The sequence below is a fragment of the Heterocephalus glaber genome, unplaced genomic scaffold, assembly GCF_053883595.1.
Source record: "Heterocephalus glaber isolate CG9 unplaced genomic scaffold, H.glaber_assembly_v1.0 deba00000122, whole genome shotgun sequence".
NCBI classification, from domain to species: Eukaryota; Metazoa; Chordata; class Mammalia; order Rodentia; family Bathyergidae; genus Heterocephalus; species Heterocephalus glaber.
This window is the reverse complement of record NW_028258138.1, coordinates 79,666,124-79,688,768: the sequence shown is the minus strand read 5'-3', so window position 1 is coordinate 79,688,768 and position 22,645 is coordinate 79,666,124. Positions and strand designations below refer to the sequence as shown.

General features: G+C 46.3%; 1 protein-coding gene across 8 annotated transcripts in view; it reads left to right on the top strand.

The window, feature by feature from the left end:
- Positions 1 to 22,645, top strand: part of Irak2 (interleukin 1 receptor associated kinase 2) — a 56,568-nt gene that overhangs the window by 17,580 nt on the left and 16,343 nt on the right. For 6 of the 8 annotated variants that reach the window (XM_087217229.1, XM_087217226.1, XM_087217245.1 and 3 more), the window contains 6 exons: positions 10,310 to 10,453; positions 15,513 to 15,619; positions 17,787 to 17,981; positions 18,064 to 18,128; positions 20,260 to 20,374; positions 22,257 to 22,366. In XM_087217229.1, coding sequence (XP_087073355.1) covers positions 10,310 to 10,453; positions 15,513 to 15,619; positions 17,787 to 17,981; positions 18,064 to 18,128; positions 20,260 to 20,374; positions 22,257 to 22,366 — 736 coding nt within the window. The remainder of the gene's footprint in view (positions 1 to 10,309; positions 10,454 to 15,512; positions 15,620 to 17,786; positions 17,982 to 18,063; positions 18,129 to 20,259; positions 20,375 to 22,256; positions 22,367 to 22,645) is intronic. The other 2 variants (XM_087217238.1, XM_087217247.1) reach the window with 2 other exon arrangements.

The window sequence follows — 22,645 nt, the reverse complement described above, 5'->3', positions numbered from 1 at the left end:
GTATTGCTCTGCCATTATTGTAATCAGCAAGCCTCTCTCACATTTGATCATGTGCAGCAGAATGATCAGACTGAGGACTGGGAGAGTACAGCAAAAGCCAGACTTTATTTCTTGATTTTGCAAGAACAAGTGTTGGCTGGGAATGGTGGTGGACACCTGTAATCCCAGGACTCAGGAGGCTGAGGCAGGCGGATCACTTCGAGTTTGAGGCCAGCTTGAACTACATAAGGAGAACCTGCCTCAAACCAAACAGAATAGGCGCTAGGCCTATCAAACAGACTGACACACCCAGAGTGGTTATAGTGAGCAATTAACTCTTAGCATATGGTTTCCATCCCCCTCCTAGCATGCAGTTCTCTTCCATTGCCTTGTCTCATTGGCCAAGTACTCTGAGGAGTGCAGTCTCCTACACCCTTGGCCCACTCCCTCTGTAAATACTTTGTGGGTTTTAAAAACAAATCATTAGGCTGGGGATGTAGCTCAGCGGTGCTACTCCTGCCTGGCAAGCACAAGGTCCTGAGTTCAGTCCCAAGAACCAAAAATAAATAAATAAATAATAAAAGCAAATGATTAAGCTACAGGGGCCCACTTCTTAACTGCCACTACTTTTCCTATCAGAGTGCACAATGAATGCCACACTTTATTGACCATCTACCCTCCCCTTTGTTTAGAGACCCTTTCAGATGTGTGACCTCAGTCATATCCACAGGCTAATAGTAGTTTTCACTCAGAGTTAAAGACTTCATGGTGAAAGTAGCCCACTTTAAGTTTCTATTTCTTACACATTCCTAGTGTGGTGTAGGTTCATGTACATAACACGTCTTAATTCCTTTTTTCACACCCTTTTCCTCTCCTCCTTCCTTCACTCCCTCCATCTCTTGATCCCCTTCCCATTTGAGAAAGATCTATTTCCCTACTTTGTTATCTACCCTTTTTTTCCCTATAATTATACTTTGGGTTTCTCACATGAGAGAAAAAGTGATATTTAAGCTTGTTTATCTGATCTATTTCACTTAACATTATGGTCTCGGGTCCTTGCGCTTGCAAGGCAAGCGATGGAACCACTGAGCTAAATCCCCAGCCCTATTACGGTCTCAAGGTGCATCCATTTTTCTACAGATGATTGAAGCTTATCATTCTTTTTTTTTTTTTTGAAGCTTATCATTCTTTATATCATAGTAGTACTTCATTGTGTGTAAATATTTTCTTTTTACATTCATGTGTTAATGGACATATGGGCCACTTCCAAGATTTAGCTATTATGAAAAACACAAACTAAATATTAACAAATGCTAAAGACCAATAATGTACCACCCTCAACCATAGAAAAGAGATATATAATTATAGTATGAACACTAAGACAAACTAAATATAACCTACTATTGACCTACAATAAATGGAACAACTTTACCTCTACTAACAATAGAACAGTATTCAACAACAATAGCGTAAAGTTAACTGGCTATCTAGAAATTCATGAAGCTTAGAAGTTATACTAATAAAGGTAGAGGAGGTGGGGAACCAGAAAGTGAGAAAAGCCAAATTTGAAAAATTTATGAAAAGGAGAGAAAAGTGAGATGGAGGTCCTATTGAGGTATAAGGAAACTAATACTATGAGAGAACAGTCACAGGAAAGAATGAATAAGAAACAAGAAAAAAGATAACAAATTTCAAGGAATAAATAAAAATGAGGAAGAGAAAAAAAGTTGAAAGGAGGATAAAAAGGGGACAAAAGAAACTAAAAGAAGAAAAAGAAAAGGGAGAGAAATCCCCAACCTGCAAAAAAACCAATAAAGAAAAGATAAAATAATAAAACATAGAACAATTTTTTTAAAAGATTAAGTCAAAGAAAAAATTCTGTGTTTTCAAATGAGTAGTTTCTTTCATAGATCTGCAGTCTTGGAATTCAGGCAGTCACAATTTTAACTTCATGGCCTGTGGGTCTTTGAGGTATCCTCCCCATACCAGAGGCCCCTGTTCGTTTATCTGGACTGTGGTTACAGTGCTTGCCAAAGAATGTCCTTGCTGTTGTTGGTAGATGTAAAATACAGTCAGCCCTCTGCCCTCTGGTGGATGTAGGCTACAGGGTGAGGGTTCAGGCAGACTGTTGGACTGAAACATTCCCACTGGTGGTACAAATGGATCTAAACACTTTTATTGGTCTTTTTACTAATAAAATTAGTAAAAGTTCTATAAATGGACTGAATCTAGTTAGTTGCTTAAATTTGATTACTGCCCAAATATAAATATTAATGCTATCATGCCAGTTAAAATTACAATTATCAGTTTATTTCATTGAGTTAAAAGAAATTTATATTCATGAATAGTTTATTAATAATTAAGATCTCTTAATTTTAACATGGAACTCTTAAAAGTACTCCATTGCTGGTGTATATAATATGCATGTACAACTGCTATACCACAAATTAGCTGTATTACCATTTATTACACCATTCTAACATTGTTTTAAGGAACTGTAAATATGATGACAGCTGGTTTGCTAAATCAATGATGTACATGCCACCTGGTGGGTCAGTTGTGCATGTACCACCAGTGGTTCAAGCTGACAGGAAGGACTGAATTCAAGTCAGAGCCTCCCAGCAGCAAGACAAACAAATTATACCCATGGTGAACATGTTAATGTTGACAGTTGCAAGTCTGATTGCTCCCTTCTCTCCCTGGGTGGTGTTCTCATCCAGGACCAGTCAGCTGGTTAGTCTTTGTCTCTGCTGCCATGTGTCAAGGGGAAGCAAAGTGTAGAACCAGCTTGGAGTGGGTAGATGGCTGTGTCCTTGTGTCAGGGCTGGGGCCTCTGTGTGGCCCAGCACAGCCTGCTGGGCGGGGTTGCCCCCGTGAGGTTCTGTGTGGGCCTGATCATTCAGGTCCCCATTTTGATTTTTTTCTTGGTCTGTTGGGGCCTAGTCCAAAACAGTGACTTCTTGTAGTTATTATTTATTGATTGTTGTTTTTTTTTCTATACCAGGGATCCAACTCAGGTCTTTGAGCGTGCAAGGGAGGTGGCGGAAACCACTGAGCTAAATCCCAGTGGTTCCGCCGCCTGCCTCACAAACGCAAGATCCTGAGTTTGATCCCCGGTACCAAAAAATTAGGTAATAAATCCCCAGCCTTGTAGTTATTATTTAACAAGTCTAAGAGAAGTACCAGCTTCCCAGCTTGCATTATCTGGGTCCTCACCACCTGGAACTCTAATCCTGGGCACCATGTTTTTTTGTTAATTTTTACACTGCTATAAAAAGTCTAAAACATAAAAGGCTAAAAAAAAAGCAGCTTAAATCAAATGAAGGTTTCTTGCAACTAAGTGTGAAATTTTCCATCCCCCTCCCACTGGGGCTTAGATACACAGAAGCTGGTTAAGAGAGTTAATAGTGAATTTTAAAAATATTTACCAAATGCCTACAATGTGCTGGGAAAACACAAATAAGGCCCCAGGCCCCAGGCAGCTTGCCATCCAGTGGGGGTGATGGGTAATGATGAGGCAACCACCAGACGAGCATGACCAGCCAGTGTGGCATGAGAACACCAGAGGATGTGAGCTTAGTCTCTGTCTAAAGGTGAGCCAGCCAGTGATGGCAGGGACCATCTGAACTCTTCCAGGTGTGGGCACAGCCTAGGGTAGGCAGGGGAGTATGGGCTGTATGGGCCACAGCTTGGGAGAAGGCAGTGTCAGGCAGTGCCATGAAGACCAGCACCGTGAGTTTGCTGTCTAGCTTTGTTTTTTGCTTCCTTTAAGGCCCTCTCTGTCTATAAGGCAACCTCCTTCGCTGGACCATCACTTACTCTGTTTTTTGGGAGGGAGTGTTGCTTGAGTCTAGAACCGCGAAATAAAGCCAGGAAAGATTGTTTCCTGGGACCGATGGCATGAGCCTATAGTCCCAGTTGCTAAGAAACCTGAGGCAGGAGAATTGCAAGTTTGAGACCAACCTGGCCAGCATAGGCAGTATAGCAAGAACTTGTCTAAAAAGAAAAAAAGAGATTGTTTATAAAAAAGCAAGCAACTTATTAATATAATTTTTATGACTTTTTTTTTAAAGTATGTGTGGGAGGGCTGGGATATAGTTCAGTGGTAGAGTACAGGCTTACCATGCAGAAGGTCTTGAGTTTGAATCCCCAGCACCAAAACTAAGAAGGTCTGGGAATGTGCAGCTCAGTGCATGAGGCCCGGGCTTCAATTCCCAGAAACCTCCACCTCCCCAAAATAGAGTTTTTTTAGTCAGCCAGATGCAGAGATGTTGGTGTGCACCTGTGATCTTATTTGCCCAGGAGGCTGAAGCAGGAGGATTGCAAGTTTGAGGACAGCCTGAGAAACTTAGCCAGATGAGAAGAAGAAGCGGGGCTGGGGACCCGGACACACAACAACAAGAAGAAGAGACAGCTTCTATTTGGGGAAGTGTGAGACCAAAGCGACTCCATTTTGCTAAAATTCACCATTCCCCTAGCCTCTCAAATTAATGGTTAAAATGTGTTTGCTCTGGGACAAAAGATACAATCTGTAACAAACCAAAGTTCCTAAGTTAATTGCTCGACCATCTGTTTTGCCCAGGAAGTAAACGTTCCGGGCCCCCTATCTGCAAAACAATCTGTCAATGTGCCGACCATCAGTACATAATGGTCGTGACCATTAGCCATTGTGTCTACTGACTGCCAGTACTTGACAGTCAGCCACTAACCTTTGTCCCTCTTTTCCTTCGTAAAACCTATGTAAAACCTATACGTAACCACCCCCCAACCCCCAATGAGCCGAGCCAATCAGAAGTATATACTTCATGCTTGCTAAATGCCAACCAATCATGTAACCGCTAAATGGAAAATCCCCAAACCTTGCTGTAACTTCAACAAAAACCCCGCTAATTTGAAATTCGGGGCTCTCAATTCTGATCCACTGTGTCGGTGACGGTTGGGAGCCCCTGCTCGAGCTTGAATAAACGACCCTCGTGTGCTTGCATCGGAAACGGCTTCCTGGTGGTCTTTGGGGACTTCGCAATCTGGGCACAACAGAAGCATTCCATTGTTCTGTAGAATTGATATAGGGGGACTAGATGCAACTCCCAAACCTGCTAGATATCCAAAATGCAAGTTTGTATTATCTAAAATTGAAGAATGAGTTCAACAGAGGTTAAGACTAGGAAAATTTATTGAGAGAAAGATAGCTTCTAACAGAGACAGAAGGGGGGACCAGAAAGTGGTTGGCCTGCTCATCCAACTTCTCAAAGAGTTTTATGGGATAAAGCCATGAGGTGAGGTGTGTTCAAGGTGGAACAAAACTATAGTCAACTAATAAGATTGCAGGTACAGTTGCTTAATAATCCAATGAGAAATCACAAGGTGGACAAAACTATGAACAACCAGTAAGATTATGACAAGTATAGTCGCTCAGGTAATATTGATTAAATGGGGACCCAATGGGGAAACAAGTCACATAGCAAGTGTAAAAGGAATGAGCAAGGATTTTCAGTGATAAGAGGTGGGTCAGGGAACTTTCTTGGAGGACCTTGGACCCCCAACCAGGTGATTGATACCTATTTAGAATACCAATCACTGCTATTTATCCCATGTGGGTGTGGTGGTTTCTCTTTTACAATGCTGACCTTCAGTAAAAGTGTTTTGATTGTCTTCCTGCTGGGCATGGTGGCGCACGGCTGTGATCCCTGCACTTGGGAGGCTGAGGCAGGAGGATCGAGGATCGCTGTGAGTTTGAGGCCAGCCTGGGTTACATAGTGAACTCAGGGCCAGCCTGAATGACAAAGGGAAACCCTGCCTCAAAAAAAACAAAACAAAACAAAAAAACCCCACCTTATTAGAATTCTGAAGGTTAGTAATCAAAATCATATTCACTGGGTGGCCAGGGATTTAGCTCAGTGGTTCCAGCACCTGCCTCGAAAGCGCAAGGTCCTGAGTTCGATCCCTGGTACCAAAAAAAAAAAAAAGACACTCATATTCACTGGGCTAAAAATAAGGTGTGTACAGGCCTTGATTGTCTTCCCTGTTGTCTCCTTGCTGGCCCTGTCTAACTGCCTATAAGATATCTAATTAACTTAGCTATCTACAGTAGAATGAGGGTTGCTTGGAGTTTCACTGGCAGAATTTATGATATGAACATTTTTCAACACTTTTACCATCACAATTTATGGCATAAAAACTCATTACTGCTGTGTATTTGTGAGGTCTCAGATACCAACAGCATGAAAGAGTGAGCTGCTTTTTTTTGAGACAGGGAGAGGTGTAGGGGCAGGGATGTTGTCTCGCTGTGTATCCCAGGGTGGCCTGGAACTCGCAGCATTTCTCTTACCACAGCCTCTCAAGTGCTGGGATCATAATCAAAGATGTGGGCCACCACTCCGGGCTTTGCTTCAGGTATCTAAAGGGACTTGGGAAGTGACCAAGCTTCAACTTCCTCCTTGCTGTAACTGTCTTCCCAGCAGATTTTCTTTTTAAATTTTGAAGTTCTCACCAGCCTCTTCATAGTTGCACAACCCTGACAATTTTAAACCCTGGGTTTGGCATCTTAGCAGTCATTTCCTTCCGGGAGCATGGCTGTTACTGAGAGGGGAGTCCTGGGCTGCTGTCCAAACTTAGCAGAGGAGAGTGCGCCCTCCCTCTCCCTGAGTAGGTGTGAGTGGCTCCTGCCCTATTTGGCCCTATTTGCTTACCACCACCCCTCCAGCCTCCAGGGAACAGTGTGGGCTCCTCCCCAGGCCTTGGGCCTGCGGTGGGGGCGTTGGTGCAGAGGGATCAGGTCTATGGGTTGCTAACAAGTACCTTTCCTCATCACATTTGTTGCCCTTGTATAGACTGGAAATTGAGGCTCACAGATTAGGTGTGGCTTGTGGGTAATGGGGCTGAGGTGGGAAGGCAAGTTTGCTTTACCCTAAGCCATGTTTAGATAAGTCACTAGATACTGTTGGGCCTCGATTTCCCACTCTGAAAATTGGTAGAGGCATTTTTCCTTCTACTTTGGTTGTAAATAAAGGTAAGGGATGATGATTCTGTTTTTAATGCTGCATCAGCTGGAAGTCGTACACAGGCCCGTGGTCCCAGCACCCTAGGAGGCTGAGGCAGGAGAATCATAAATTTGAGCCCAGCTTGGGCAACATAGTGATATAGCAAGACCCTGTCTCAAAAATAAAAAGGCTGAAAAAGGGCTGGGGCTATAGCTCACTATGAAAGTCATGGGTTCAATCCCAAGTACTTCAAAACAAAAACAAAACCCAAACAAACCAAAAAGAAACTGGTCCCTAAGTTTTCAGGGAGATGGTATGAGTGGGGGTGAAGTGAGCTCCTGTTTATCGAACTCCTGCTGTGTAGTACCAGGCTGTCATAACTAGTTCCCACTGTGTCATAACATGAGCCCTGAAATCTCAGTCGTTCCACACAACGAAGATGGATTTCTCACATGAAGTCCAGTGCAGTCAGGCCACTTCCTGTATTTTGTTGTTTAGCACTGGGGATTGAACTCAAGACCTTTGTACAGAACTACACCCCCAGCCCTGCGTATTTTTTATTTTGAGACAAGGTCTTACATAGTCACTAAGTTGCTCAAGGTGAGCTTGAACTTTGATCCTCATGCCTCACCCTCCTCAAGTGCTGGGATCACAGGGGTGCATGTACACCCCCAGCTCACCTGCATTCTCAAAGCCTGAAGCTGAGTGTGTCATTGGGAGCACAGGGCTTTCAGGGTTACTGCGGCAGGAAGAGAGGAAGAGAAGAGGTACTGTGGCTGCTAATTGCTTTGCCCAGAAGTGATGGGCAGCATCTCTGGCCAGAACCAGTTACACAGCTCCAGCCAGGTTGCCAGGGAGGCCAGGATATGAGCGGGAGCAGTCAGGCTTTGGGTTAACATCTCAGCAACTTCCTCAGTTCTTGTGGTTCATGCAAGGATCTGCCTATGTGAGACCTAACTAACTCCATTTTAAAGTTTGACTCCATCTTAAAATAAGACAGTGAAGTGGCCTTGACATAAATTCCACTTCACTGAAGTCAGCTATTCCCCTAGTCTCCTTTGTGCCCATAAAATAATGATAAAATGTCCTTGCTGTGGGACAACAGATTAAAAAAAGACACAGCTCCTAACTCAATCCTCTGTCTGCCCAGAAAACAGATGCTCCCGGGCCCATTATCTATAGAACACTCTGTCAATGTGCTGATTGTTCCTTTTTCCCATAAACTCTACATGTAGCCACCCTTCAACCCCCCATGCTTGCTAAATATCAACCAATCATGTAACTGCTAAATGGAACATCCCCAAACCTTGCGGTAGCCACAATAAAAACCCTGCTGATTTAGAATTCTGGGCTCTCAATCCTGATCCGCTGCGTCGGTGACGGTTGAGTGCCCCTGCTCGAGCTTGAATAAACGACCCTTGTGTGTTTACATCGGAATCGGCTCCTTGGTGGTCTTTGGGGACTTCGCGATCTGGGCACAACACCTAACTACGACCTGCGAGGGCCCCAGTGGTCTGATCTTGCCCAGCTCTCTCATTCCATCTCCCTACTTTCCTTTTCTCCTGCAGCTCACCCACCAGGGTCTGCCTTCACTGAGCTATACCAGCATGTGCTCCGCCTCTTCCTGCTTCAGCTCCTGGTCCCATTTGTCTGAATGGTTCCCTTGCTAGTGAGCCTGATGGTAGAATCCATAGTGGCTAGAATTCATGCCAGGATGCTGTGAGCTCATGGCTTGGCTTCCATTCAGTTGTTCATACTCATTAGAGACCCTGGGACACAGAGAATACAGAGCAGAGAGACAAAGAAATCGTACCACCAGCCAACCCCAGTGAGCAGGAGGGTCATAGAAGTGCTTCCACCTGTACCCTCTATCCCATCACCACTGACTCCCAGAGCCACTGGCTGTCCTAGTGCTGGCAGCCTGGACTCTGCCCCAGCTCTCCCTCAGGGCCGATAGGGAGCCATGCAGGAGGATACCTCTTCACCACCTCATGTGCACATGTGGGCTCTCTGGCGTCCTCCCCCTGTCCTTGCTGATGATTTTATTCCTTCACACCTTGGTGTGGCAGCCTGAGAGAGCAAGTGTTGCATCTGCTCAGTAACCAGAGACCAGGCTTGCAGGGGCTGAGGAGAGGGAGGCCACCTGTTCTCTGTCTGGTGGTTTTGACTGTGGGAATCGAGGTGGAGGTCTGTCCTGTTCCTTCCAACTCAGATTGGTGTCAGCAACGCCAGACCAGAAGAGAAGACATCTAATACCTTCTGCTTTGCTTTCTTTTCTTTGTAGCACTGAGGCTTGAACCCAGGGCCTTGCACATGCTAGGCCAGTGCTGTACTCCTGAGCCTTACCCAGCTGTTAACATTTGATGCTTGTACATAGGGTTCCTTGTTTACATTTAAAACACCTTTAAACCCAAAACCCACTGAGAGGGGTTTCTTAGGAAACCAGAACCTCTTCTGGGGACTGACAATGAGCTGGTGGCTGACAACAGTGCGGTTTGTGGCCTTCCAAATGTGACTTCAGTGCCTACTGTGTAGGGCATCTACCCAAATGCGCTAATGGCTCCCTCACAGCTAAGGCGCTCAATGGAGCCGGTGTCACCAGTCCTCCCAGTACCTGTGGATTTTCCCAGACCCGTGCCAAGGGGAAATGATGACCCTGCTGCCAGACCCCTGTGCCCCTGGGCTAGTCACTTAGTCTGCACTGGCCTCCGTTCCTCACCTCCAACAAGGACTGAACACAAGATATTAAAGGCACATTGTCTCAGCTTGGTCTGGCCTGGCACAGTGGGCTCTCAGCAGACGAAACCTCCAGGGAGTAGGATCCCTCTGTAACACAGGATGAAGCTTGTACATCATAGCTGGTGACAGGGAAGCTGTTAGGATCAAGAGTGACTTAGAGGGATAGGCATTTTACTGGGTTTTTAAAAAAAATTTATTGTTTTGCAGAGCTGAGGATGGAAGCCAGGGCTTCACAACAGCCCTGAGATGTAAGCAAAAAGATGTTATTTTCTTCCTTTCTTTTTTTTTTTTGAGGATGTTATTTTCATGAGCTTCACTTTGTAAGCGGGGGGAAAGAGGCTCAGAGACGGAAAGTAACTTGTCTGAGGCCATAGCCTAGGCAGGCTTAGAAGCCAGGTGTGTGTGATGCAGTGGGTCAGAGCAGGGCCAGCACAGGACTGTCACATCCAGGGACCACATTGTCCTGATGGGGAGCCCACAGTCGGGGTGAGAAGGGACTTGCCCACGCACATGGAGTCATGGCAGAGCTCGCAGTAGAACTCAGGTGTCTGATCTCAGCAGTTGTCCCACATCACGAAATGACAGTGACCTTCCTTCCACCTTGTTTCCAGGGAGACAGGTTCCCGGACCCAGCTCTCCCCTCCCAGCCTTCCCAGGGGCCGTGACGCCAGGGCCTGTGGCAGCTGCTCTAAGAAGCACTGAGGAGGACCGGGACAGCAGGGAGCCCTGGGGGCCAAGCATCTTTCAGAGCCCAGGTATTTTTAATTTCATTTAATTTATTTTTCTATCACATTATACAGTTAGGCAATTTTTATTATAAAGCTTTTAAGTTTTTTTTTATCAAATTTCTTTATTGGTACATTGTAGGTATACAACACAATTACATTTCTCATTGGGAATTCTACCTTTACATAATGCATCTTGGTAAAAATTTTTCTTTTGTTTTTCTAGGTGTTTTTTTTTTTTTTTTTGTACCAGGGATCGAACTTGGGTCCTTACACTTGCAAGGCAGGCGGCAGAACCACTGAGCTAAATCCCTGGCTCATTTAATTTATGTAGTTAAAGCAAATTTATTTAAGGAAATTAAGATATATCTATAATAGTGGCAGGAACCTATGGCACATATAGTGTTGTATTTTTCTTTTTAAGACAAAAGTTGTTAATGTAGAGTTGTTTTTTCTAAACTAAAACCTCAGTATTCAGGTTAATTGCAGTGTTGGCACTTTTCGATAAATAAGTAGGTTTTGGGTTGTAGTTTGGGCATTCGTCTCTAAAAGGTTCACCATCACTGATCTATACAAGTACTCATCTCAGTATATAGGCCCACACGTGGAAACAGCAATGGGAGATGGTAAAAAAATTAATGACAGTCACAACTATAAAAGATAGCTAGTGGTGATGGAGATAAGTGTATATATGTGGAAACATGCTCTCATTATAGGGAGTTGGACACAGAAAGAAAAGCTGGGTGTGGTGGCACAGGCCAGTAGTCCCATCTATGCAGGAGCTGAGGTAGGAGGATCATTTGGGCCCTTGAGTTTGATACTGGCGGGGACAGCATAGCAAAACTGTCTCAATAAATAAAAAAACAAAACAGACACACAAACAGAAAACAAGCTGGGTGCGTGTTGTACATGCATGCCTGTAATTGGGAGGCTGAGGCAGAAGGATTGTGAGTTTGAGGCCAGCCTGCCCTACACTAGCAAGTTCAGCTTGACTGGGTAACAGTGAGACCTTGTTGAGAAGAAGAGTAAGAGAATAGAGGGGCAGGGAGGGGAGGGAAGAAGGAGAGGAGAGGGGAGGGGAAGGGAGGGGAGGGGAGGGGAGAAAGGAAAAAGGGGAGGGGAGAAAGGAAAAAGGAAAGGAAAAAGGAAAGGAAAGGAAAGGAGAAAGGAAAAAGGAAAGGAAAGGAGAAAGGAAAGGAGAAAGGAAAGGAAAGGAGAAAGGAAAGGAAAAAGGAAAGGAAAGGAGAAAGGAAAGGAAAGGGAAAAAGAAATGGGGAAAAAAACCACTCCACCAACACCCCCCAAAAATACCAAAGTAAAAAAAAAAAAAAGGATAACAAAAGATTATGTACAGGTGGGGTATAGCTCAGGGATAGAGTGCTTGCTTAGCATATGTGAGGCCCTGAGTTCGTTCAGTCTCTAGTACCAAGATAGAAAAAAGAACCCAAAACCCAAACACACACACACACACATATACACACACACACACACCCCAAAAGACTACATACATATACTTATCGCCCTTTTGCTGTACCAGAGGTTGAATACCGGGCTTTGTACCCCTAGGCAAGTGTTCTACTGCTGAGCTGTACCCCCAGCCCCCATTTATTACCATCTTTGTCAAAAGAAAAAGATAACTCAGTAATCATGGGCCTTCTCCGTGCTGGCCCCTATTGTAAATACCTCACAGCTGTTGACGCATTTAATTCTCAGGCACAGTGTGAGTTAGGTGTTGTTTTTACCTTCTTACCAGTGAGGATGAGCACAAGGACACAGTAGTTTAACAGAGAGGTTAAACCAGACCAAGTTCAGTGCTTCCCCTGCATGTGGCTCTGGACTGGTGTCCAGCCACCTGTCTGTCCAGGCCTGGCCCTCACAGCTGTACCCTGCGGTGTGCAGGGTGCCATCTCCTATCTTCCTCCACGCCACAGCTGTGACACTGTTGCCAGGCCCAAGAGCTCCAGCACCACAGAGAGGGACAGCAACTTACTTGATCAAGGGCACTCAAGTAGGAGGTGACATCCAAACGTGGGCCTTGCATATGCACATTGCTAACCACTGCACACACTGCTGGCCCAGGCCTCGCAGCCTTCTTCAGACTTGTCTCCATTTCCCAGGGCTCTGGGGTAGTTTGACAGATGGCAGGAGAATGCGGGCCCCCAGGTGACTACCCCAGGAAATTGATACTCAGTGCTGTCTCTATTGTCACTGCCTCTGCCCTGGAGCCTGGCCTCACTTCCCCTCCTGTGGCCTCCTGAGCAGCAAGCTGCAGATCCAGCTCCATTCAGTCTCAGAGCCAGAGACTCCACAGCTGGGACAAGCAGAGCTTCGATGTTAGGCAGACCAGTATTTGAATTCTAACACTGAAACAGACTGACTAGGCATGGCAATAATAAATGAAATGTGCAAAAAGGAGGACGGGCACTGTAAAGGGAAGAATCCAAGAAAGAATAGTAGAGTTCCACGAATCCCATGAACTCTCAAGGGGTCCTGGGACATTCTTTGTACTGTCTGGATCTCGGTGTCTATTTCCTGTAGAGCTGCAGTTACATTACCATGATTATCTAGGACAGAAGTACCGCATGTTGTATGAAGCCTGGGACATGTGCCCCCTTGAGCAGACTGTGTAGGAAAAATGGATCCCAGGCACTTTTATTGTTGGTTCCATCTGATGATCATTGGGAGTTTGGTGGTATCTAGGTGAGAATATACAAACTTTACCAACAGATTAAAGCATGTATGACCAAAGGATGACATCAGAATAGAAAGACAGATTGGGGAAAGAGCCACGTCCAGACACTGTTTTTTAAGGGATTGGAATAGTAATTGTAACCAGCTAGCTCCTAGACCTGTCTACAGGTATAGCTGGAAACTGTCAGCAGGGGCCAGTGATTGGAGGCCACTTTCTATGTGGCACCTATATTACTATTACTTTAATATGTTTTTGGTTATACTGTACTTTTCTGTGGGGTGTTCAAGACCAAGTTAAAGTAAGACCTGTGTGTAATTGATATTAACCTCTTGTTTCAGCACCTGCCTTGGAAGTACAAGGTCCTGAGTTCGATCCCCAGTACCAAAAAATAAAAAATAAAATAAATAAAATTTAAAAAATAAATAAATAAATAAATAAAATTAACCTCTTGTTATCTGTCAAGGTCAGTCAAGGCTCCTCTGGCATTATTTTTTGTTTGGTTGGTTGGTTGGTTGGGTTTTTTTGGAGACAGGGTCTCCCTATGTAGTTCAGGCTGGCCTTGAACTCACTATGTAGCCCAGCCAGACCTCAAAAACTCACAGTGATTCTCCAGCCTTGAGCTCCTGAGTGCTAGGATTACAGGTGTGCACCACTACATCTGGCTCCTCAGACATTACTTTTGGAACTATGTGCAGAGCCTCCTAGCTCCTCTGTCCATGTCAGCCACCAGGATGGGTCAAGGTGTTGCTTGACCATGTGGCTTTCTGTGGAAGTGTGGCTTGTGATCCTCCTTTTAGCACACTATACATTAGTTGACTCTTGTCCTCTGGGATCCAACAGTCTCCCCGTCAGGAGGTTGGGATCTAAACAACCTCCTTCACCCTGTATTTGCAAGTTGTTTCTGCCATGGGCCCCAATGTATTTCTGATGCCAATGTTTAGAGCGCTGGGCCTGGCCAAGGCCTGCTGTGTCTGCTGTGTGTGTCCAACTGTTGGGAGCAATGCTACATAATTCTAGGGAAAAACCATTTGAGTAAGCCTAGTTCTCCTGCCTACAGGCCAGCTACGACATTCCAGACATAATTGCATTTTGGTCTCAGGTCACAATTGAGACCTCAGTGATCCCCAGATGCTGTAATGCTCCAGGACAAGACCACACCTGCTGGAGACGCCAGGGAGGAACCAAATCTTCATCTGCATAGTTCCTCATTGTTCTTAGATTTCCACTGCCCCCCAGTCTTTCTACACCTTGTTTATTCCAATGTAAAGTACTGAACTCTGCATTTTCACTTGTTACATCTGTTTCCCCATGTACTGAATAAAAAGTGCTGCAAGCTAGGGGGCTTTTGTCTTTGCTGCCCAGAGCAGCACTGATCGGACCCAAAGCTCAGCATCTTCTCATTTGTCTGCCTTTCCTGTAATTCGCCGTGTGCTGCCGTGGCTTGCAGGAGACTAGGACTTACTGCAGAGGTTCTAGTAACGTCCCCTTCCCCTGTTCCCTACATCCAACCACCAGAGCCCATCTTATCACCAGCCTGCACTGGTGTAACCTAGCAGATGCCGGCTCCTCTAGTTTTCAGATTGACTGATCTTCATGTGGCACCTGGTAAAAACATTTCACCCTCTTTAACCTGACCCTAAACTCACTTTCCAAGACTTCTTTCTTGTGAATCTTCTCTCACTAAGGAATTAAGAACATGGACTCTGGAGCCCCTGACTGTGCCCTTGGAAAAGATGCTTAACTTTTCTGTGCCGCCTTTTGCCATCTGCAGAGGGAAGGTGACCATGGTCCCTTCCTTCCTAGGATCATTATGGGCAGAAGACTTGTGTACTTGGAGCATTCAGAGTAGTCCCTGGTGGCTATGTAGGTGTTGTTCATTACCTGCACCTGGATATTTACTGCCTTTACCCTCGGGCCTACCTACTGCCCTACCTGTATACAAACATTTTCCCAGGCCGGGCATCCCTTCTTCTGTGAAGCCCTCCTTGCCTTCCTTCCTGCTTTGGTCCCTGCACCTCTGACCTTACTTTCCCATAGGCTGTGCCCTCACAGCCCCTTCCTGCCACGTGAGCTGCATAAATTCTTCGAGGAGGCAGGCTGCCAGCTGCTGGCTTGTGTCCTCCCTGCTCTGAGTGGGTGGAGGAAGGGTGGAAGGAGGGTGCCATGCCCTGGCTGTGTCATCCTGGGCCATAGCTCTCCTTGTGCATCTCCACGCATATGGGATGATAAACAGCACCCCCTTGTTGTGGGTTGTCACAAGGCTTAAATGGATGATGCCCAAGGGGTATGGTATTGAAATGGCAGCACTAAAGAGAGGCCAGTTGGTTTGGGGACTGAATGTGCAGCCTCTCCTACCATCCCCAGGCCATGTCCTGACTCAGGATCCCTCCTTCCCAGGGTCTGCTCTGCCCAGAGCCCACCAGCCAGCTTCCCTGCTGTTGCCTTCTATAGAGGATACGGCTCCTTCCATAAAGACTGACCTCCCTTCGATGCTGGACTCCAAGGTGAACCCACCTTCTTCTGCCTTCGCCACACCCCCAGCTTTGGCCACCCTTGCAAGAGTGCATTCTTCATTCCCAGAGCCCAGCCTGGGAGTGGAGAGGAGAAAGGAAACCCATCAGATTACTCCAGAGTTCTTAGAGCATAACAACAGAATGTGGGCCAGGGGATGAGTGCACTTCTTTGTGGGTGTTTGTCTCTTCATTTGGTGGGGATGGAAACCAGGGCCGAGCTATTCCAAGGCAAGTGCTCTGTGGCTACAAATACATATGTTTAGTGAACTTCTCCATCATGTATGTTTAGATGAGAAGTCCTGGTGATTGGCATCCTCTGCCTTTCAGATATGTTGGACACAGCAGGCATTTGGTGAAAATCCTGCCCTCTCCTGGCCTTTTTTCAACTCATTTGTCTTGGATTGAATAACTCAGCCTCAGTGATCTTGAAGTTTGAGTGACTTGGGTTCCAGGATGCACTAGGACTTTTGTGGGTCTTCAGCACTTTTGCCTTCATGGGCCCTTCCTTTTTTTAAAAAAAGAAATTAACCAAAATTATCTTTCATAAGCCTGGCATAGAGGCACACGCCTGTAATCCCAGCACTCAGGAGGCTGAGGCAGGAGAATCGCCCTGAGTTTGAGGCCAGCCTGGCCTACATAGTGAGACCCTGTCTCAAAAAAAAAAATTACTTTCATGACTACATTAGTTTTGTTTTTTGGGGGGGCACCAGGGATCGAACTCTGATCCTTGCACTTGCAGGGCAGGCAACGGAACCACTGAGCTAAATCCCCGGCCCCTACATTGGTATTAAGGTGAATATAATCCACATTGATTTAAAAAGTAAAACATTGGGCCAGGGGGTATAGCTCAGTGTGGAGCACTTGCCTAGCATGCATGAAGCCCTCCCTCCTAGGGGCAGGGTGTGAGGAGAGAGAAAGCAGCAAAAAGAGAAAAGGGAAAAAAAAAAGGAAGGGAAGGAAAGTACTAAAAGAATTAAATAGTTTTTGTGGCTCTTAAAAGTATTATGGGCCAGGGATTTAGCACAGTGGCTCCATGCCTGCCTCACAAACTCAAGGTCCTGAGTTCAATCCCCGGTACCCCCCCCCCCCCAAGAAAAGTATTATGGGCTCAACATCTGGGGATGAAAGCAGCTCATAGGTCTGGTTACTAGGCTTCTCCATGAAGGAGACTCTTGTCAAGTAGGGTTTTTTGTTTTGGGTTTGTCATGATTTTCAGAGATGATTTGTTGAAAACAGAAACCCCAACTATGTGTGTGTATAGCATATTCTCATTTTAGATAGATAAATCCTAATATATCTAATAGGTGGGAAATATACTAAACTTTAATAGCACTTAAGAGGATAATGGGGTTGGGGAGAAAAATTCATTCCTAATTTTCTAAAACTGTTAAGAAGAGCATATAACTTTAAAAAATTTACATTTTTGTGTACCTGCCTTTAGAAAGGGAGGTTATTGAAGCAGAGCTTCTTTTTATAGACTGCTGTATGCCCAAGTCTCCAAAATTCTGATCTAAGAATTGCACTTGATTGTATGAACCCTACTTGGTGACCCAGCATATATAGCCATAGGACTGGGACACTGAGCTTGGCCACTGGTCAGCTGTGTGACCCTTCTTCAGGTCTTTGACCCCCAGAATACTCACATTTTAATACATCTTCAAAATTTCTGGCCCAGGCATGGTGGCACATTCTTGTGATCCCAGCACTCAGGAGGCTGAGACAGGAGGATCATTGCGAGTTCCAGGCTACCCTGGGCTACATAGCAAGTTAAGGATAGCCTGAACTGGCTAGTGAGACCCTGTCTCAAAACAAAAACAAAAACAAAATTACCCTGAAAGCTCCTATTGTTATCTTCATTTTTGCTGATGGGGAAATTGCAGTTTAGAGAGGTTGAATAACTCAAGGTCACAGATCAGGTTTGAGGTGGGGCTGGTATTTAAACGTGGGCCTGTCCGCACCCTTTTTACCATTCAAACCCCTCCATCCTTTCACCTCTAAGATCCCCTGAGGTAGCAGGAAAAAAAAGCATCCAAGATCCCAGGATGTAGCTCAGCAGGGCCCAGCAAGAGCAAGGTCCTGGGTTTGGTACCTGGTACTGAAAAAAAACAAAAAAACAAGCTTCTATAGTGATCTCTGTGTCTTCTTTCTGGATTCTCAGGATTTCAGCACTTCCATTTCTAAGCAAGAAAGACTTCTGAGCTGTTCTGGAAACAGCCTTCTCTGGAGTGAGGCCGACGTGGTCCAGGCAACCAGTGACTTTGGCCCAAGCCACAGGATCATTAGGGGCACCTTTGCTGATGTGTACCGAGGGCAGAGACATGGGGTACTCTTGGTGATTAAGAAGCTCCAAGAGGTGGGCATGGCAGCTTCTCCTGGGGTGGAGGCTGCATGCATTCATGGGGCCAGGTCTTTAGCTCCACTGACTTTCTCCACAGGGAGCCTGTTCCAGTCCAGAGTCCCTGGAAAGGTACCTCCAGGCAGAAGTGCGGGTTTGTCTCCGGTGAGTTCCGCTTGGGAAACACTGTTTAGTGGTGTTGATGGGTAACCTTTACAGAGTGTTTCCTGTGTGCCAGGCACATTTTAGTTGTTCCACTGTAGATTGTCTTAATCTGTTTTTTGTGCTATAACTGAACATCACAAAGAGGGTAAATTTATTAAGAACACAGGTTTATTTATCACACAGTTCTGGAGGTTGGAAGATAAGAACTTGGGGGCTTCATCTGGTGAGGGCCTTGTGCTGCATCAGAGCATGACAAAGGGCATCACAGGGAATCAGCAAGTGGCCAGCTCAGGTCTCCCTTCCTCTTCCTGTAAAGCCACCAGTGCCACCGCCAAGGCCCACCTTGGTAAACTCATCAATCCCAGTTTCCTCTCCAAAGGCCCTGCCTCTAATACCATGAATGTGGATTAGGGGATTAAATTTCCAGCACATAAATTTTGGAGGATGAATTCAAATCATAACACATATAAATTCATTCAGTCCTGATGAGAACTGTATAATATGGCTACCGTTAACACATTGTTTTACAGATGGCTAAATTGAGGCACTGAGAAGTTAAGGGTCTGGTCCAAGATCACACAGCTAGGAAGTGACACCAGCAGGACTTGAACCCGCATGGTCTGTCTCCGGAGCCCATGCATTCGGCAGAGGTTAGACTAGAGAGGAATGAGGGAAAGAATCTGATTCTGGGCCATGGTTTGAAATAGGCAAAGCCTTACTGACTGCAGCTGGAATGGTGGAGCCATCTTAACCTGGAATGCACTAGAGCAGGTGTTGGCAAATGGGCATTCATGGGCTACTTCTGGCCCTGCTTCTGTTTGCATAGCCAGAGAGGTAAGATGGTTTTTACGTTTTCAAATGGGTGAAAAAAATAGTAATCTACAGCACATGAAAGTTATATAAAATTCAGATGTCAGTGTCTGTGACAAAGTTTTATTGGAACACAGCTCTTTGGTTTCCACATTGTCTATGGCTGCCGTGTACAGTTGAGTACCTGCAGTGGAATCATGTGACACACTGAGTACAAAATGTTTACTAACTAGTCCTGTACAGAAGATGTTTGGTGAGAGGCTGGGGATGTAACTCAGTGATGAGTGCTTGTGAAGCCCTGGCTTCCACCCCCAGCCTGAAAAGAATAATGGATAGGAAAATAGGAGGCATCTCTTTTTCAGAGCCCTGCTGTATTAACATTTTGAAAGATTTTTGTGTGCATGTGGGGTTTTTTTTTGGTACTGGGGATTGAACTCGGGACCTTGCGCTTGCAAGGCAGGCGCTGGAACCACTGAGCTAAATCCCCAGCCCTGAAAGATTTTGTTCAGTGCCTTCTCTGTGTATTCATGATGGGAATGCACACTGACATGTACATGTATATATACTTCATCCAAACTAGAAGTAAAACTTCCTCCACCTTATCACTCTCTTATTCATCAGATCAGGAAACCTGAGCACCGCTGCCCCCGCCAGGATCCAGGGAGTGCAGACTTGAAGCAGATACAGTCTCTGCCTTGGAGGAGTTTGTGTCTGACAGGGACTGACTTGTTAATAAGTGCAGAGGGTGTGATGAGTGAGGTGGAATGGCTCCAGGAGACAGGATGGGTGTGACCCAAGGTGGGGAGAAGGGAATGGAGGGGGCAATTTGAAAACTGTTTGTGACCCTGAGTGGTGACTAATGAGATGTGAGAGCTGAGGTTCCCCAAAGCTGGATAGGTGTCTGCCCTTGAACTGAGGTGATGAACAGGAGAACCTGTGAATCAGGGATGTTGTTCACCTCAGCATCGATGCAGTCAGACATGGTGATGTGCAGCTTTGGCTGGGCTAGAGTTAAGGGGTTTGGTTTAGGGGTGTTCTTGAGGCAGTGGGAGAAACCTGCAAGACACCCTCATTTCAGGAGGCAACAGAAGGGTGTCTTGGAAACAGCCAAGCATGAATGGTCAGAGAGGTCAGAGGGGAGTAGGAGGGAGTGGAGACTCAGCCAGAGGAAGAAAGTTGTGAGAAGAGCCCCGCTGGCAAGTCAGACCAACCTGGTGCAGGTTAAGGCTTCCCTGCTTGCTTAGCTCAGGGTAGGAGGTGAGGCTTATCTTTGGGTCTCCTTGATGACTGATCCTTACCTTGCATTGCTGGCTGCTTTCAGATGCTGTCACCCCAACGTGTTGCCTTTGCTGGGCTTCTGCACTGGAGGACAGTTTCACAGCCTGATCTACCCCTACATGGCAAATGGTTCTCTGCAGGACCGACTGCAGGGCCAGGTAAGGGTCATCATAGTCAGGGACAGGAGAGGGCACTGTCCAGTAGGGAATTTTGACTAAGGGCTGACAGAGGAGCGGCCATCCAGGTGACATGAGAGGGCTTCAAGAGAGAAGTCAGGCCAGGAAAAGCCTGGCAGAATTACTTGCCAAGAGGGATGTCATTCAAGTCAGGCACAAGACAGGTGTGCCACAGCATTAATTCTGCTCCTCACTGCTCTAGACATGTTAGCCAGTGCACTGGGATCACAAAAAAGGTCAGCGGTAGGAATATGGAAAAGGAAGCAGATTTTTATGGTACATGTTAATCCAGAGTATGCTCCTTGCTTATGTGTTCATGAGGTGTCTCTGGAGACAAACACAGGCATGTTTGCTGCTTTAGGGGAAGAGAACTGGGTAGCTAGGGCACAGGATGGAGGAAAACTTTTACTCTATGCCCTTTGGTATCTTTAGAATATTATAGCACATGAATGTAATTGTGTGTGTGTGTGTGTGTGTGTGTGTGTGTGTGTGGTCCTGGGGATGGAACCCAGGGCCTTGTGCCTACTAGGTAAATGCTCTACCACTGATATACACTGCTGACCCTTTTTAATCTTATTTTGAGACAGGATCATGCTAAGTTTGCCAGACTGGATTTGAACTCTTGATCCTCCTGTTTCAGGCTCCTAAGTAGGTGGATTACAGGCATGTACCACCATGCCTGGTTAAAAATTGGAATTTTAAGCCAGGCATGGTGGCACACACCTATGATCCCAGCACTCTGGAGGGTGAGACAGGATCACCACGAGTTGAAGGTCAGCCTGCGCTACATAGTAAGTTCAAGGCCAGCCTGGACTACATAGTAAGACCCTGTCTCAAAAACAAATAAATAAACTATAATTTTAAAGCCAGATCTCCTATTTATAACCTCCTCAGGCAGAAGAAAGAGAGTTACTCCACCACACAATTGTCACTTCCCTTGGCAGAGACCAGCATCACTTGTACTCACCGTGTACCGGTGACCACTGGCTTTGCTGAGTCCTCCTGCGTGAGATGCCTCAATCAGGGCCTTAGCCTGGTCATCTCCTCCAGGCCTAGATGAAATCAATGAAGTGCCTTCCCATATTCCAGACGTGGAGTCTCTGGCACAGAGAGGCCAAGCAACTTGCCCCTGAACCATAGCCACAGCACCAGAGCAGGGCTTCCTTTCCTTAGGCTCTGGTGGCCCCAGGTCTCAGCAGGACTGTCACAGAGCCCAGGCCAGCTCTTAGAGGGCATGGATGCTCAGGCCACAGGTGAGAGCAGGCAGTGATGTAGCCTGGAGATTCAGTGTTAGCATAACAGCAGCAGCCCAGTGCAGGCATGCAGCCTCAGCCTTCCCTGTCATTCCCTCCACCCTGTGACATTGCCTTCAGGACACACGAAATCCATGTGCACTGTGCAGACACAACCCCCAGTGTCTCTCAACCAGCCCCTCCTGGAGGGGAAACAGTCCTGGTAAAAGCTGCTGGATTTTGAGCACTTATGTGGCAGGCACTGTTTAAGGGCTCTCTACAGTCCTTTAAATCATTATGGTGTCATGGTCTTTGCTTTTCTTGGAAATGGGGATCAGAACCTAACCATGGTATTGCAAATTCTGGTGCTTTGCCACTGAACTATGCCCTCACCCAGCATTTCCATTTTCTACTCAAGGAGATAGACTCAGAGGTATTGGGGGTGTTTTCTAAAGTCATGCGGCCTAGTGTGACTAGACTAAGCCTGTAGTATGTCTGTCTGCTATGAAATGCACGAAACCACATCAGCAAGCCATGCTGCTGAGGACAAATGGGAGGACAGGAAGACCTGGGAGTGAGGACTGGGCTTTCGGTGCCAGTGTGACTCTCACTCCTCCTCTCTTCTCTCCTAGGGTGGCTCAGACCCCTTGCCCTGGCCCCAGCTTGTCAGCATCTGCTCAGGTCTGCTTCATGCTGTTGAGCACCTACACATCCTGGACATCATCCATGGCAACATCAAGAGGTGGGAGGGTGGTAGTCTCCAGGGACTGGCTGAGGCTGGGCCCTTCTTACTCCAGGGCCCTCCCCCCATCTCCCTTCCCTTGTGTCCCCCTTGCTGCCTGCATCTGTGTTTGTTTCTGGGCTGTGCCCTAGGTCTGATTGCCCTCAGCACATAGTGCCCACCTGTCACCACATTGGGCTCCCTGTGCTGCTGTTCTGCAACAGACCCTCCACACCCCACCGCTTTTCACTGTCTACTTGCTCAGCAGCCAACTTGGACCCCGTCCTCAAGCGCTCGGCC